This window comes from Sus scrofa, chromosome 1 (genome assembly GCF_000003025.6).
Source record: "Sus scrofa isolate TJ Tabasco breed Duroc chromosome 1, Sscrofa11.1, whole genome shotgun sequence".
Taxonomy (NCBI): Eukaryota; Metazoa; Chordata; class Mammalia; order Artiodactyla; family Suidae; genus Sus; species Sus scrofa.
In genome coordinates, this window is record NC_010443.5 from 265,318,796 (window position 1) to 265,335,094 (window position 16,299).

General features: G+C 45.0%; 1 protein-coding gene across 4 annotated transcripts in view; it reads right to left on the reverse strand.

Moving 5' to 3' along the window:
* The window catches only part of NR6A1 (nuclear receptor subfamily 6 group A member 1), a 250,345-nt gene continuing 235,847 nt past the window's right edge, over positions 1,802–16,299 (reverse strand). For 3 of the 4 annotated variants that reach the window (XM_021098706.1, XM_021099647.1, XM_021099196.1), the window contains 2 exons: positions 10,327–10,479; positions 1,802–6,982 (listed from right to left, as the gene is read on the reverse strand). In XM_021098706.1, the coding sequence (XP_020954365.1) occupies positions 6,894–6,982; positions 10,327–10,479 (242 nt within the window). In that variant the 3' untranslated portion in view covers positions 1,802–6,893. 4 annotated transcript variants of the gene reach the window in all.

The following is a 16,299-nucleotide window of genomic DNA, read 5'->3' on the forward strand; positions in this document are numbered from 1 at the left end:
GCCTTCTCAGAGCCTTTAACATGCCCATGAAAATTGGGGACTAAGAAGGGGAGGGCAGAGTGAGTGCCGTATTTCCCAGACTTTTGGCAGCAGAACTCCTACTTTTTTTCCCATGGAGCCACCTGTGGGTTGTCTATGTTCTGAGAAACCACAATTGTGCGTCTGTAGCATTCCACATATATTTGGGTCAGCACTGCTTTTCAGATCAATTTCGGTCTGTTCATTCACCTCTTATAGGAATCAATCTTTCATTAATTTAACAGCTTTGTTCGTAGCAAAAAGTTCAACCAAAGGCCATTCCTGATCTTTGTTACAAACTCCAGACATTCATATTCAGCACTATTTTGAGTTGCTAAGGCCGAGCAGGGAGGAAGCCTGCTGTAACTTTGGTATCAGATAGACCTGGATTCGAGAACCAATTCTGTCACTTACTCGTGTCATTTTGGACTAATGGCTTAACTTCTGTGAGCCTCAATTTGCTTATGAGTAAAATGGGGCTGAGATCTACACCTCACAAAATTATCATGAGGATTATAGGAGATAATGCATGTAAAACACCAAATCTCAGTGTCTGGCACTCACTAGGTTTTCAACAAATACGTTCTTTCTCTTTCTTGCACCTCTGAGTTTTATCTGTTCCCTCTTATGGGGCAAGCAAGAGCCTACTAATTAGTTCTGCAGCATTTCCTTTATTCTAAAACCATCTCTTTCAAACCTCAAGGGCTCTCTGGTCCCTTGTGCTCCAGGAGGCTGAGCTATGGGAAGGCAGCTGGGCTTCCCCTAATTTCACACATGGGATTTAATAGACTTTGATCAGACTCTTCAGCCTTTATCTTCCCAACTGAGGAGCCTTCACCTTTCCCACCTGTCCTCGTAGGACCCTCAACTTAAACTCCGTCACTTCTCTGACCATGTAACAGCAGGATTATAGGACGGTAGGGCCAATCTAGGTTCCAATCAGGACTCTGCCAGTCTTGTGTGACTCTGGGTACATCCCTTGACCTCTCAAGGCCTCTATTTTCTCAGCTCCAGAAAATCTCATCTATTTTCTGGAAAGACAGATATTACCTGGTTGGACCACACTGCTGTCACTGAGATTCAGCTCTTTCTTGAGACTTAGCAGATGGCTTTCCTTCCTCAACCTCCTGAATGTAGCATTCAAGGCTCCCAAGTGCTTCTCCAGCCTCAACTCTTGCCAGAACCTCCCATCTGCCACCATTCTTGCCATGGCAGTCTCTTGTTATGTCTGATAGTCTATGTTTCTGATTCTCAGCTGGGCCTTCAGCTCTGCTGTTGACCCCTCTGCCTGGTGATTTTCTTCAAGGCCCACCTTCCACACGCATCTGTGAAGCTCTTCCTGAGCAGAGCCCATCACTCCTTCCTCGAGGCCCTTATAACCCCACGTGCACCTTTAATTGCAATCCTGATCCCTCTGGACTGCCAAGGTCTGTGCTGCCTCTCCTGCTAGAGTCGGTTCCTGCAGTTGTGTCTTCTGGCACCTCACTTAACCTTAGTTTCTTCATTTACAAAAGAGAGGTAATAATTCTTGAAGTTCAAGGAGGTTAAGCTTTGGGCAAAGTCCCAGTGCAGTATCTGGCACACAAAGGCAGGCATGTCACCAGCCTGCGCTGTCTCATTGATTTAAACAGTTTTGAGGGCTAGCCCTCTGCCAGACTCTCAGCAATAGGAATTGGGTGGGTATCAGCTACAAGCAGAAGCAACAGGTCTGAAGGCACGGCCAGCTCCTTAGAGCAACCCATTGTCTCTCCTCAGAACCCCAGACACGCTTCACAGACAGATGCCATGTGCAGAAGGATTCACATTTATTGGTTCAAATACAGTACCTAACATTTGCTAAACATGCATTTCACACTAATTGGTCACATTTCCACAGGTAGTCAATTCACAGAAAAGGGCCCATCCCTTGCCCGATGGCAGGGTGGGAGGTAGCAGAGGGCCTGGGTAGCCAAGCCGCCAACGATCACTTGGTTATACAGGACTGATGGAGCCAGGTTGGCAGGCAGCCCTTGGCCGGCCCTTTGGGGACAAGGGCTCAGAGACATCCTGTTTACACGATTCCTATACAGGACTGTGGGTGGAGGTGGGCCTAAGGTAGGTAGCCCAGGGGTAGGCTCACGGATGCATGTGCCGAAGGTGGTGCTCCCTATGCCATAGGAAGGAAAAGGAAGCCTCTTCACAGGGATGGCTAGACCCTGGCTGGGCAGGTGGGAAGGAGTCCCCAGACACGGCCCAGACATTACAACGCAGCCACAGGCCCCTATCACAGACAAAAACACCAACACCCTAGGGCAGGCGGGGTTTCTTTCCTGATAGAAACATGTAAACAGAGCAAGAGCTACAGTATTCTTTTCCCACAGATTCCTCAGAGAGGAATCGACCAGGATGTCACTCAAGAGGTAGTTTTTTTTTTTTTTTTTCTTTTTCATGGAAATTTGATTCAACAACATTATCACCTATTATAAGAGAAAGAAAACAATGGTTACCAAAGGGCAAAAAAACGATCCTTTGGCTGGCAGGGCTGGCTCCAGGATATGGAAGACCAGCCTCCACCAGTAAGACAACTTTTTTCTTGGGCTTGAAGCAAACTCTGGCCTGATTCACAGCTTCCCTTTGAGCCTGCAACTGAGTCCTAAGCAGGTTGTGGCCCATTTAGGGCTGCAGGCCCAGAGGAGAGAGGCCAGATGGGGAACGGATTGGGCAGAGGGACCAGGCATCTTCTGAGTTGGCAGAGGCAGGGCCACTGTGGCTCATGGTGCAGGACAGCCAGAAGTCTTCAAGTCTCAAAGGAGCCCAGCTCCAGCCAAAGAAGAAGCCCCACCATGCTATGTGGGGCCCTGCCTCTGAGGAAACAGTCCATGTCTGGCTCCCAAGCCCAGAAAAGAGGCCGTTGCTTGTGGTAGCCAAGAGAGGGGTTTCCGGGGACCCTGTAATTAAATACACATCCCTGAGCTGTGGCCCTAGAAACCCTTGCTTCAGGGCTAACCAGTTTCCAGCACCTGGTGGAATGATTGCTGTTTCTTATCCTGAGACACAGATAAAACATCATTTCACAGACACTGGACATAGATGCTTTAAGCTGAGGAAAAGGGGAGGAATAATCAACTGCAAAGGCAGAGGGGAGTGCGGGGGGACGCTCATGGATCAAGTAAGAGTGGTGGGTTTTTTGTTTAGTTTTTTTTTTTTTTTTTTTTTTGGTGGTTTTTTTTTTTTTTTTTTTTGGTTGTGGTTTTTTCACTTCTAAACAAATCAATAAAGAAAAATTTAAAGTTTAACAAAAGGGCTGGTTTAAAAGACTGGATTTCTTGAAACAACTGCAAAGTTTTAAAAAGCCACAAGGAAAAAAAGACATAGACCAGGGGCCCAGAGCTAGACTTGGAACCACTGCTCAAGTTCCTGCCCTGCTGGGAGGCCCAGAGTCTCTTTACTTTGGCCAACCTTGGACATGGCCTAGATGTTGCCCATCCTGGGTTTGTCTGCCTGTCTCCATCTGTCACATTCCCCAGGGAATTGAGAACAAATTAAGGTAGGAAATGGGCAGTAGAGCCAGGTCACTAGCTCAGAGAGCTCAGGGCATTAAGGACCTGGTGACACACTGGCCATGACAGGATTCTCTTCCCTGAGAAGGGGTGGCAGGGAGAGGCAGGGCAGTGTGGAGTGGGCGACTGCCATGATGCCATGGAGACCCGTCAGTTCCCTCTACCTCTTCTCCTCTGGATCTAGGGAAGAGAACAGAGAGGCTCCTGCCTGCTGCCTTCTATTCCTGGAGGTCGGCCCACCTCATGGACTGGGCCTGGGTATCCTCTGAGCCAGGTGGAGTGCTTTGAGACAGGTTCTGGGGAGCTTCTCCAGACTGAGGGCAAGACCATCAAGCCTTGTGGAAGACTCCAGAAGTCTACAAAGGAGCCAGTGAGCACGAGTTGTGGGTGAGGTTCCAAGATTCCCAACTTTTGTTTTGGGTCAAGAAAACATTCAAAGGGAAAGGAAAGGAAAAGGAAAAGCTTGCATGTTTCAACACAGTACAAGGAGGTAGGGCTTCTCCTTTGCCACACAGTTTTCAGGGTCTTGTTTTTATGGTGGAAAAATTCTCAAAGTGGGTGCTGTTGGTGACAGAGAGAGGACAGAAGAGAGGGGGATTAGAGACAACATGCACAACTTTTTTCTTTCCCACTAGCAAAAAGGCTACCTGTTAACCAAACATTATGGGAAGAAAGGCAGAAAACAAACACACCAAACCTCCCCCCTCCAACCTTTCTCTGTGTCCTTCAAACTGAATTCACAAATACATCTAGTGGCTGACCTAATGTCTCCACACTGCTAGCTATACTCCTACCTTCCTCTCATAATACCTGAGTTTGCGACGCAACACAGTCACTTTACCCTGTTTAAAAAAAGCCCATGTCATAAAAGGACTGGGTGCAGAAGACATTAAAGGCGGTCTACAGGTCAGGCTCCGGCTCGGAACACACGGCCACTTGGCTCAGAGATTCTGCAGGGCTCTCGGCCGATGAATGGGCCCTTTGTTCTGTGGAATCTGCTGCAAACATTTGTAAAAATGGATTTGTACAATGGCAACTTGCAGAACCTTTCCCCCACTCCACAAATTAACAACTTGCTCTGTTTAATGCTGCATTATTAAAGAGACATGTTCCTGCCTCATCAGAGCAATTTCCTTTGATACCCAACACAACCAATAAAATGCTTAATTTAAGAGAAAAGCAATTTAAGAAATAATTTGACTGACGGTGGTCTAGCAAAGAAAGATGCGGCACACAGGAGCCGTCTTGGAGAAGGGGTCTCTGATATGTCTACCCTTCCCCTACCTTGAGGAAAGCAGCTTGGAGTCTGACCTGCAGCCAAAGAATGTGATCCAGTTGGTTAAATAAAATATCAGAGAAACAAAAATATCGTGATTTAGAAATAAACAGACAGACACACACAAATCTTCCCACTGACATGTGAAAACCATTCTGGTTGGAGCTTTTCCTGAGAAACGTGTCTCTTCTTCCTTTACACCCACCCCCCCCCTTTCTCAGAGCAGTTGGGGAAATAGCATCAAGAAGTAGTGCTCTGAGTTTTAGATCCATCAAGGGACAAAGTCATCACTCTGCTGGTACCCGTAACATTTCACCGGAAAGAAAAAATTACAATCTGACCCAGACTACCCAACATGCACGCAGTGTGGTGGCCCTCTGAGTAACTATGCTGAGTTGGGAAGAGAGCAAACGGCCTTTGACTCAACAGGCAAAAGGAGGTGCTGCAGGCCCCTCAAGCCCACCCAGCTAAGGGGTCTGTCTGCTGCACTGGCTCGGGGAGGTACCTGGGTTACACAGGAGCAACTGCTACAGTAAGGCAGAGAAGGGAAAAGCCCCTGAGAGAGTTCCACGACAGAGCTGGTGTGACCGCTGGCCAAAGCAAAGAGGGTAAGGAACACTTCCTGGCACTAGGTGGGCAGGTCGTGAAAGAACAGGGGTCTAGGCCATAGCTGCAGAGGGGGCAGCCAGGCCTTTAGAAAAATGAGGTAGTTTAAAGCCGCCCCTCCCTTCCAGGAGCTTTGGACTCCAGCCCTCCAGGCCTTGGTCAGCCAGTCCGCTGATACTCTACGGAGCAGCTGGGCCGCTCTGGGTCTTGGGCTTCCCATCCTGAGGAAAGCTGGTCTCATTTTCGGAGATGAGGAGAGCCTGGAGTAGAATGCAGGGGGAAAAATTCTGGCCAGCAGACAGGCGAACGGTCCTTCGCACTGTTTGGAAAAGAGACCGCAGTTTTGGATTCAGACCTGGGGGTGGCACTGGAAGGGGTAAAGTGGGGAGAGAAACAGAGACTCCAAAGGAGGAGTGTTTCTTCTATTAGTAGGCTGGCCTTTGTCCCACTACCCTCTGAAGGTAAAAGGAGAATAAACCAGCAGTGGGTGCCAGGATTCAGAGCAGGACATTTTGTTCAGTTGTTTTTTTTTCAAGGGGCCAACAGGAAGTCGAGTTTACAAGGGCGAGAGAGGCAATGAGTTTGAGCAAGGTAAGGAAACTAGGTAGCTGTGAGCCTCAAGGGAGCTGGGAGGCAAGTCCCAAGTATTAGCTTATTGCCAGGACTTTACCTGGACGAAAAGGTGACAGTGGTAGAAATCAGCGGCAATATGGACAGGGGCAAGGGGCACAGAGTGGTGTGAGAACAGAAACCCTTCTCCCTGAGCACCTGTCTGGAAGGAGGACACCTGACTTAGATGTGGTCACTGGGCCCAACACTCTCAACCTTCACGTTTTCCAAAGAAAAGAGACGGTTTGAGCCTCATCTCTTGTCCTCTTCCCTATGTCTCATCCACCTCGCTCAGTAAACCTCCTAACACCACTTTCCCTTTTACGGTGTGCTCTTTTACCTGGCAATTCTGGAGCTAGAAAAAGGCAGTTTGCTCTCTGACAGACAAATACATGAGTCTGCTGAGAACATGTGGAAAAAGTAGGGTTGGTCACACCCCTCCCTTTCCACTGAGGTAGTCATCTTTGTCAACATTACGGAAATAGTCATCTCAGCCCCATCCCACCCTCTCCCCTCAAAATACAAAAGAACTATCTCTAAACAATGACAACACTGTAACATTAAACATCTTCACATTCTGTAAACTGCAAGGAAATGCATCGGCTGCATTCACACAAAAGCATGTGCATCATGTTGAAGGCCATACATTCAACTCTGTCGTGAAATAAATATATAGAAAAATGAGGTTAAAAACAGACAAACAAACAAAAACTCTTCTTGCTATGGAGGCAACCGGCAACGCTGCTCCGCAGCCTCCATCTTGGTCTCTCTGGCTCTTTCTTCCGGAGCCTGTCCTGCCCACCCCAGGTGTTGTGGTCGGCCTGAGGAGGGGTGCTGGGGACAGGTCACTCCTTGCCCACACTTGTCTTGCAGGAATGCAGCACCACCTTAAAGAGGAGGGGCAGCTGCTCCAGGGGTACATTCACCATCTTTCCTGGGAAAAGACGTGAAAAGAAGAGTTAGCTGTGGCTGCTACAAGAAGGGTGTGTCTGCCTCCTCTCGGGCTGGTCACTGCCTTTCAGTGACTCAGGCAAGGTCAGTGCCAGGAGCATCATAAGGGTAAAACAGGCCGGGCTAATATCCTAATAGCCAGATCCATTTTGGTGCCCTAGGGAGTCTAGTAATGGTATAAGCTACAACTATTGCTACTGTCTAAAGAATACTTAACTCTGTGCTAGGTGTTTAAATGCATTATCTCATTTCATTCTCACACTATTTCTATATGACAGTTATTACTTTTTCTTCCATTTTACAGATGAGGAATCTGAAACTGAGAGGTACTCCTCGATGTCCTCTTAGAGTGAAAATACCACGGGAAACTTATTTTCTGGTAGATTCTTTAACTAGCCTTCTATAAAACATTGCTCTTCAGGAGTTCCTGAGGTAGTGCAGTGGGTTAATGATGTGGCTTGTCTCTGTGAAAGCACTGCTTAGTCCTGGGCCCGACACAGCGAGTTAAGGACAGCGTTGCTGCAGCTGTGGCAAAGGTTGTAGCTCCAGCCTGTATTTGAGCCCTGGTCCAGGAACTTCCTTATGCAGGTGTGGCCGAAAAACAAAACATGGCGCTTCGGAATAGAACAATAAGTAAATAAAAGTGTCTAGGAAAAGGGGGTGGTGGTTTATAGGGGCATATAAAGTGAGGAATTCGGGGTTAAAAGAGGTTTCTTTCTCTTTGTTTCTTTTTTTTTGCCCCCACCCATGATATATGGAAGTTCTTGGGCCAGAGACTGAATCTGAGCCGCAGCTGTGACCTATGTTGCAGTTTTGGCAAAGCCAGATCCTTTAGCCCACTGTGTCAGGCCCGGGATAGAATCCATGCCTCTGCAGAGACCTGAGCTGCTGCAGTCAGATTCTTTCTTTCTTTCTATCTATCTATCTATCTATCTATCTTTTCAGAGCTGCACCAGCAGCATAGGCAGGTTCCCAGGCAAGAGGTCCAATCGGAGATGTAGCCGTCGGCCTACACCAGAGCCACAGCAACATAGGATCCAAGTTGTGTCTGTGACCTACACCACAGCTCACGGCAATGCTGGATCCTTAACCCACTGAGCAAGGCCAGGGATCCAACCTGCAACCTCATTGGTTCCTAGTCGGATTCACTTCCGCTGCGCCATGATGGGATCTCCAGCTGCAATCAGGTTCTTAACCCACTGTGCCACCATAGGAACTCCTACAAAAGGTTTCTTTATTGATGGACTTCTTAGAGGGCTCAGTGTGCTAATACACTTTGTGAATCTCTGAGGCTGTGAGTTTTCTCCCTGATAGAATCCTAGAGTCACCTGGAGTTTTTTTTTTTTTAAATGCTGATGACCAGGCTCCATTCCATATGAATTAAGTTAGAATCTCTGGAGGTGCAACCCAAGCACAGACGTTTTTTAAAAAGCTTCCCAAATGATTCAAAGGGCTGCCAAGATTGCCAACACAGCTCTGAGGGGGACAGTGTGGTTAATTACTGACCCCCATTTCATAGAGCACTGATTAATATCTCATTTGGTAGAACATAGTTTTGAAAATGCTGAGACATTAACTATGAAAACACTCCTAAAATTCCAATACTTTAAGTCCAATTCATATCTCTAGACTACTCAGTGGCCCAAAAGTAAATTTTGATTTTTATCAGACTAGGACACAATTTTTCCTTCAAAAATCATATGCTGAATTTTACAGGAACAATCTCAGCTCAGGGATCACATTTCTGAGCTGCCCCTCAGTATGTGCTAGATAACCATAAACAAGAATCCTTACTAATAAATCTTTTACTAAGTAAAGCAACAACAACAAAAGCTAGGATTTTATGTTGAAATGGACCTATTTAAATGTCAAGAAGCTCAGGAGTTCCTGTTGTGGCTAGTATCCTTGAGGACTCAGGTTCAATTCCGGGCCTCACTCAGTGGGTTAAGGATCCGGCGTTGCCGTGAGCTGTGGTGTAGGTGTGCAGACGTGGCTCAGATTCTGCATTGCTGCGGCTGTGGTGTACACTGACAGCTGCGGCTCTGATTCGACCCCTAGCCTGGGAACTTGCATCTACCACAGGTGGGGCCCTAAAAAACCAAAAAAAAAAAAAAAAAAAAAAAGTCAATAAAATTCTTTTGCAAACATAGGATTTTTGAGAATTATTTTCTCTATTTTTTTCTTTTTATGGCCACACCTGCGACATATGGAATTGGAGCTGCAGCTGCCAACCTACGCCACAGCCATAGCAGTGACGGATCCAAGCTATATCTTTGATCTACGCTGCAACCTGAGGTAATGCCAGATCCTTAACCCACTGAGAGAGGCCAGGGATCAAACCTGCATCCTTACGGACACTATGTTGGGTCCTAAACTCGATGAGCCACAATAAGAACTCTGATCTTATTTATTTAAAAAAATGTTTTTTTCTTTTTGGCTGCACCTATGGCATGTGGAAGTTCCTGGGTCAGGGACCCAAGCCGATGCAGTGACAACACCAGATCCTCAATCTGCTGCGCTACAAGAGAACTCCTAGAAGTACGGTCTCTTTTTTCCTTTTCTTTTTTTGGCCGCCTTGCAGCATATGGACTTCCGGGCTAGGGACTGAACTTGCATCCTGGTGCTGCAGAGATGCAACCTATCCTGTTGTACCACAGCAAGAATCTTGTTTTCTTTAAAAAAATTTTTTTTAAATCCTTTTTTCCTTTTTTGGCCATGCTTGCAGCCTGAAGAAGTCCTAGGGACTAAACCTGTGCCACAGCTGTAACCAGAGCCACAGAAGTGCAAACACCAGATCTTTAATCTGCTGAGTCACCAGGGAACTCTGAGAATTATTTTAAAGCCATCACTTTAAATGAATGATCCTCAAAAACCTACAGATAATCCTATGAAATAAAGTTAATTTCAAAAACTGAGATATAGTTAGTTCGCATACCATAAAATCTACCCTTTTAAAGTATATAATTCAGGAAATGAAGTTAATCTGAGAAACTCTGAGCTTGTTTACCCATCTATAGAATGGTCATAATACCGCCAACCATTGGTTTTGCAGACATTGTTCTGAGACCAAATGATATCAGGCCATCAGGCCACAGAGAACCCTGCACATTACAGGAACTTAGGAAATGTTAGATTATTCTCTTCCCTACAAAGAAAAAAACAAACTTCTCATTATAATGCAACTTTTCTGAGGGCACAGTGGTACCTCTTTTATTTACAGCTGGTGATAGGCCTGGCGCTAGTATCCTGAAAACACTGCTTTCCTCATTCCTTTCACAAATTAAGATATGCAAGGAAGGGGTGGAAGCCCAGGACCCAGAATGTTACCTGCAATATAGCGAATCTCAGGTAAGCACATCATGAGGTCAGGAAAACGGTTCGGCTGATGTGTATACTTATATTCAGTGAAATCCTGGCAAATGTACCAATATCGTTTGTTCAACTGTTCCAGCTGCGAGGCACTGGTCAGACCCCTGATATCTGTGAAAAAAACCACACAGGAAATGGGAAGGGCTTTCTAATATGAGAGAAACACCAGCCCATTGAGTATGTGTATCTTTCAATGAAAAGTTATTAAACATTGTCACAACAGGGGACCTTTTCTCTTTCTGACATGCAGAAACAAAGCTTTGGGTAAGGGAAGAGAAAGAAGATTAAAAAGAAAAAAGTTATCAAGGACAATCACCGGACTGAGCCCCTTGAGAGCTAGTTCTGTATCTTTCTCAACTCCATTCCCAGCTCCCAGCACAGGGCTTGGCACAAAAAAGGCACCAGTGGATGCTGAACAAATGACTGAATAATCTACCTTTCCCAATTTATTCTTCACAATATCTTTAAATTTGTCCTTTGCTGGAGCCACTGAGATATCCTGCTGATACCTACACCTTCACACTTGTACATACACTCACACACAGGCTCCTATGTGCTCCTACTTAACACGATTCCACCTGGGCCACTGGTACTCTACTGGGTCACTTCAGGGTTTTTCCTACATACAGGCAAACCTTATATTATTATGCTTTGCTTTACTGCACTTCACATATACCGCGCTTTTTACAAATTCAAGGTTTGTGGCAACTCTGACCAAGTAAGTCTATTGGTGTCATTTTTTTCCAACAGTGTTTGCTCACCTTATGTCTCTGTGTCACATTTTTGCAATTTCTGCAATATTTCAAACCTTTTCATTATTATTATTACATCTGTAACGGTGATCTGTGATCAGTGATCTTTGATGTTACTGCTGTAATTGTTTGGGGGCACCAATATCCATGCCCATAAGACAGTGAATTTAGGAGTGCCCATTGTGGCTCAGTGGTAATGAACCCAACTGTATCCATGAGGATGTGGGTTCAATCCCTGGCCCCACTCAGTGGGTTAAGGATCCAGCACTGCCATGATCTGTGGTGTAGGTCACACATGTGGTTTGGATCTGGCGTTGCTGTGGCTATGGCGTAGGCCGGCAGCTGCAGTTCTTATTCGACCCCAAGCCTGGAAACTTTCATATGCCACAGATGCGGCCCTAAAAAGCAAAAAATAAAAATAAAAAAAGTAAAAAAAAATTGTGAACATAATTGATAAATGTCTGTTCTGACTGTTCCACTGACTGGCTCTTCCCATATCTCCAACCATCTCCTTGGGCCTCCCTATTTCCTGAGACACAACAGTACTGAAATCAGTCCAATTAATAACCCTATAATTGCTTGCAAGTGTCCAAGTAAAAGGAAGATTCATACATCTCTCACTTTAAATCACAAGGTAGAGGAATTCCCTGGTGGCTCAACAGGTTAAGGATCTGGTGTTGGCACTGCTGTGGCTCCTAGCCTGGGAACTTCTGCATGCTATGGGTGCAGCCAAAATCAATCAATCAATAGCTAGAAATGATGAAGCTCAGTGAGGAAGGCATGTCAAAAGCTGAGACAGTGGAGAAAAGGGAACCCTCCTACATCGTTGGTGGGAATGTAAGTTGGTGCAACCACTATGGAAAACAGTACAGAGATTTCTCAGAAAACTAAATACAGAACTACCATATGATCCAGCAATCCCATTCCTGGGCATATATTTAGACAAAACTATAATTCAAAAAGATACACGTACCTCCATGTTCATTGCAGCACTATTTACAATGGCCAAGACATGGAAACAACCAAAATGTCAACAGATAGATGAATGAACTAAGAAGATGAGTTACATATATGCAATAAGTATTACTCAGCCATAAAAAATGAAATAATTCAGCAACATGGATGCAACTAGAGTATCATATTAAGTGAAGTCAGAAAAAGACAAATACCATATGATATCACTTACATATGTAATCTAAAATATGGCAGAAATGAACCTATCTACACAACAGAAAGACTCACAGACATAGAGAAGAGATTTGTGATTGCCAAGGGGGAGGGAGAGGGATGGACTGAGAGTTTAGGGTTGGTAGATACAAACTATTACATTTAGAATGGATAAGCAATGAGATCCTACTGTATGGCACAGGGAACTACAGCCAATCTCTGAGATAGACCATGACAGAAGATGATATAAGAAAAGGTGGAGTTCCCTTGGTGGCGCAGCAGATACGAATCCGATTAGGAACCATGAGGTTGCGGTTCAATCTCTGGCCTCACTCAGTGGGTTAAGGTTCCAGCGTTGCTGTGAGGTGTGGTGTAGGTCACAGACACGGCTTGGATCCTGCATTGTTGTGGCTGTGGTGTAGGCCGGCAACTGTAGCTCTGATTCAACCCCTAGCCTGGGAACCTCCATATGCTGTGAGTGCGGCCCTAAAAAGACCAAAAAAAGAAAAAGAAAAAAGAAGAGGAGTGTGTGTGTGTGTGTGTGTACACACATATATATGACTGGGTCACTTTGCTGTATTGCAGAACTTGGCACAACACTGTAAATCAATTATACTTGAATTTAAAAAAAAAAAAAAAAAAGCTGAGACAGGCTGAAAGCTAGGCCTCTTCAGACTTGGCCAAGTAGTGAATACAAAGGAAAAGTTCTTAATGGAAATTAAGGAGTTCCCGTCGTGGCGCAGTGGTTAACGAATCCGACTAAGAACCATGAGGTTGCGGGTTCGGTCCCTGCCCTTGCTCAGTGGGTTAACGATCCGGCGTTGCCGTGAGCTGTGGTGTAGGTTGCAGACGCGGCTCAGATCCCGAGTTGCTGTGGCTCTGGCATAGGCCGGTGGCTACAGCTCCGATTGGACCCCTAGCCTGGGAACCTCCATATGCCGCGGGAGCGGCCCAAGAAATAGCAACAATAACAACAATAGCAACAACAACAAAAAGACAAAAGACAAAAAAAAAAAAAAAAAGGAAATTAAAAGCACTACTCCAATGAACACACATTCCCTTAAGCCAAAGCCTAATCCAGAGCCAGACTCTAACTCTCTTCAATTCTATGAAGGCTGAGAGAGCTAAGGAAGCTGTAGAAGAAAAGTCTGAAGGTAGCAGAAGCTGGTTCATGAAGTCTAAGGAAAGATGCTATCTCTACAACATAAAAGTACAAGATGAAGCAGCAAGTGCTGATTTAGAACCTGCAACAAACTGTCTAGAAGATCTAGCTAAGATAATTAAAGAAATTGGCGGAGTTCCCGTTGTGCTGCGGCGGAAACGAATCCAACTAGGAACCATGAGGTTGTGGGTTCGATCCCTGGCCTTGCTTAGTGGGTTAAGGATCTGACGTTGCCATGAGCTGTGGTGTAGGTTGCAGATGCGGCTTGGATCCTGCGTTGCTGTGGCTTGGTGTAGGACGGCAGTTGTAGCTCTGATTTGACCCCTAGCATGGGAACTTCCATATGCTGCAAGTGTGGCCCTAAAAAGAAAAAAAAAAAAAAAAAAGCGGCTACGCTAATGACAGATTTTCAGTGTAGACACAGCCTTATATTGGAAGAAGACCTGATAGACTTTTCACAGCTAGAGAAGGGAAGCTAGTGTCCGGCTTCAAAGGACAGGCTGATTTTGTTAGGGGCTAATGCAGCTGGTAACTTAAAGCTGAAGTCAATGCTCATTTACCATGCCCCAAATCCTTGGGCCATTAGGAATTATGCTAAATCTACTCCATCTGTGTTCTAATAAATGGAACCACAAAGCCTCGATGACAGCGTATCTGTTCACAACACGGTTTACTAAATATTTTAAGGCCACTCTGGAGATCTATTACTCAGAAAAAAAGACATTTTGAAAATATTAATGCCCACTGACAAAGCACCTGGCCAGCCTAGAGCTTTTGTTTTCAAGCTTGCTAACACAATATCCATTCCGTAGCCCATGGATAAAGGAGTAATTTCAACATTCTGGTCTTACTGTTTAAGAAATACACTTCCTAAGGGTATAACTGCCCACAGGTAATGATTCCTCTAATGAATCTGGGCAAAGTAAACTGAAAACCTTCTGGAAAGGATTGGCCATTCTAGACACCATTAAAAACATTCACGATTCACTGAAAAGGTCAAAATATCAACATTAACAGGATTTTGAGAAGCTGATTTCAGTCCTCATGGATGACACTGAGAGATTCAAAACTTTAGGAGAGGAAGTAACTACAGATGTGGTGGCAATAGCAAGAGAACCAGAATGAGAAGTGAAGCCTGAAGATGTGACTAAACTGCTGCAATCTCATGATAAAATTTTAACAGATGAGGAGTTTCCATCGTGGTGCAGTGGAAACGAATCTGACTAGGAACCATGAGGTTGCGGGTTCTATCCCTGGCCTAGCTGAGTGGGTTAAGGATCCAGTGCTGCCGTGAGCTGTGGTGTAGGTTGCAGATGCAGCTCAGATTTGATGTTGCTGTGGCTGTGGCTGTGGTCGGCAGCTGTAGCTCAGATTAGACCCTTAGGCTGGGTACCTCCATATGCTGCGGATGCATCCCTGAAAAAGCAAAAAACAAGCAAACAGAAAAAACAGATGAGTTGCTTCTTATGGATGAGCAAAGAAAGTGATTTCCTGAGATGGAATCCATTCCTGGTGAAGAAACTGTGAAGAGTGTTGAAATAACAACAAAGGATTTAGAATATTAAATAAACTTAATTGATAAAGCAGCAGCAGTTTGAAAGAACTGACTCCAATTTGGGAAGAAGTTCCACTCTAGGTAAAATATTCAAAGAGCATTTTGCATGCTAAAGAGAAATTGTTCATGAAGGACAAAGTCAACTGATGCAGCACACTTCACTGCTGTCTTATTTTAAGAAACTGCCACAGCCATCCCAACCTTTAGCAACCACCACCCGGATCAGTCAGCTGCTAGCACCGCTGAGGCAAGACCCTTTACCAGCGAAAAGATTATGACTCGCTGAAGGCTTAGGTGATGGTTAGCATTTTTTAGCAATAAAGTTTTCTTTTAGGTAAGCACCCTGCTTTTTAAGACATAATGCTACTGCACACTTAGTAGACAATATATATATATATAGCATACCATAACTTTTACAGGCACTAGGAAACCAAAAAATTTGTGTGACTCACTCTATTGCAATATCCACTGTATTGTGGTAGCCTGGAACCAAACCTGCAGTGTCTTTAAGGTATGCCTGTAGATGCCTCTCTTGTTCTCACGTATTTTATATACACATAAAATATTATATACATATTATTTATATATATAAACACACACCTTCTTTATATGTAGAATATAAACATTCTATATATAAATCTTACCCAGCCTTTGAGGCCCAGCTCTCAGGTAGGTAGTTGTTACTCATCTCCCCCTACCTGAGGCTCAAGCAATGTATGAAGGGCCATTAGAATATACTTCTTGAGGCCAGGAACCTGGGATCTAATTTATTTCAATGTCTTTAATGCTCATAAAGGGCCTAACCTAAGGGAGGCATACAGAACACCAGATACATGCACGAATAGTGCAGAAGCAGGAAGAGGAGGTTTGGTCAGTACTGCGGGAGGAGTGGGCAAAAAGGAGGGGATCAAGAGTCTCTGGACTAGAAAACTGAATACGAGAAGAGGGCACTTTTAATGCCATAGGCAGCAAAATAGCCAGTCTCACTCTGAGACTGGAGCACTCATATGCTACACTGGAAAAAACAGAACACAAATTCTCCTGCATGCCCTGGTTACCAGCAGCTACCAAGTGTCACTATGTGGTTAATACTCCATGTAAATCACATCTACCATTCTTCTAATTAAATTCATGCTTGAAGTGGGTGTGTGAGTTTTTGTGCCCCCCCTCCCCCGCTACTCTACCCTGAAGGAGCCGTCAGAACCACTGCCAAGCCTGTCGCAGAGACCTTATCTCCAATAGTTTCATCAGTCTCTCTGCTCTTCTTCAGTTGCTGGTAAACTTGGTGCATATTT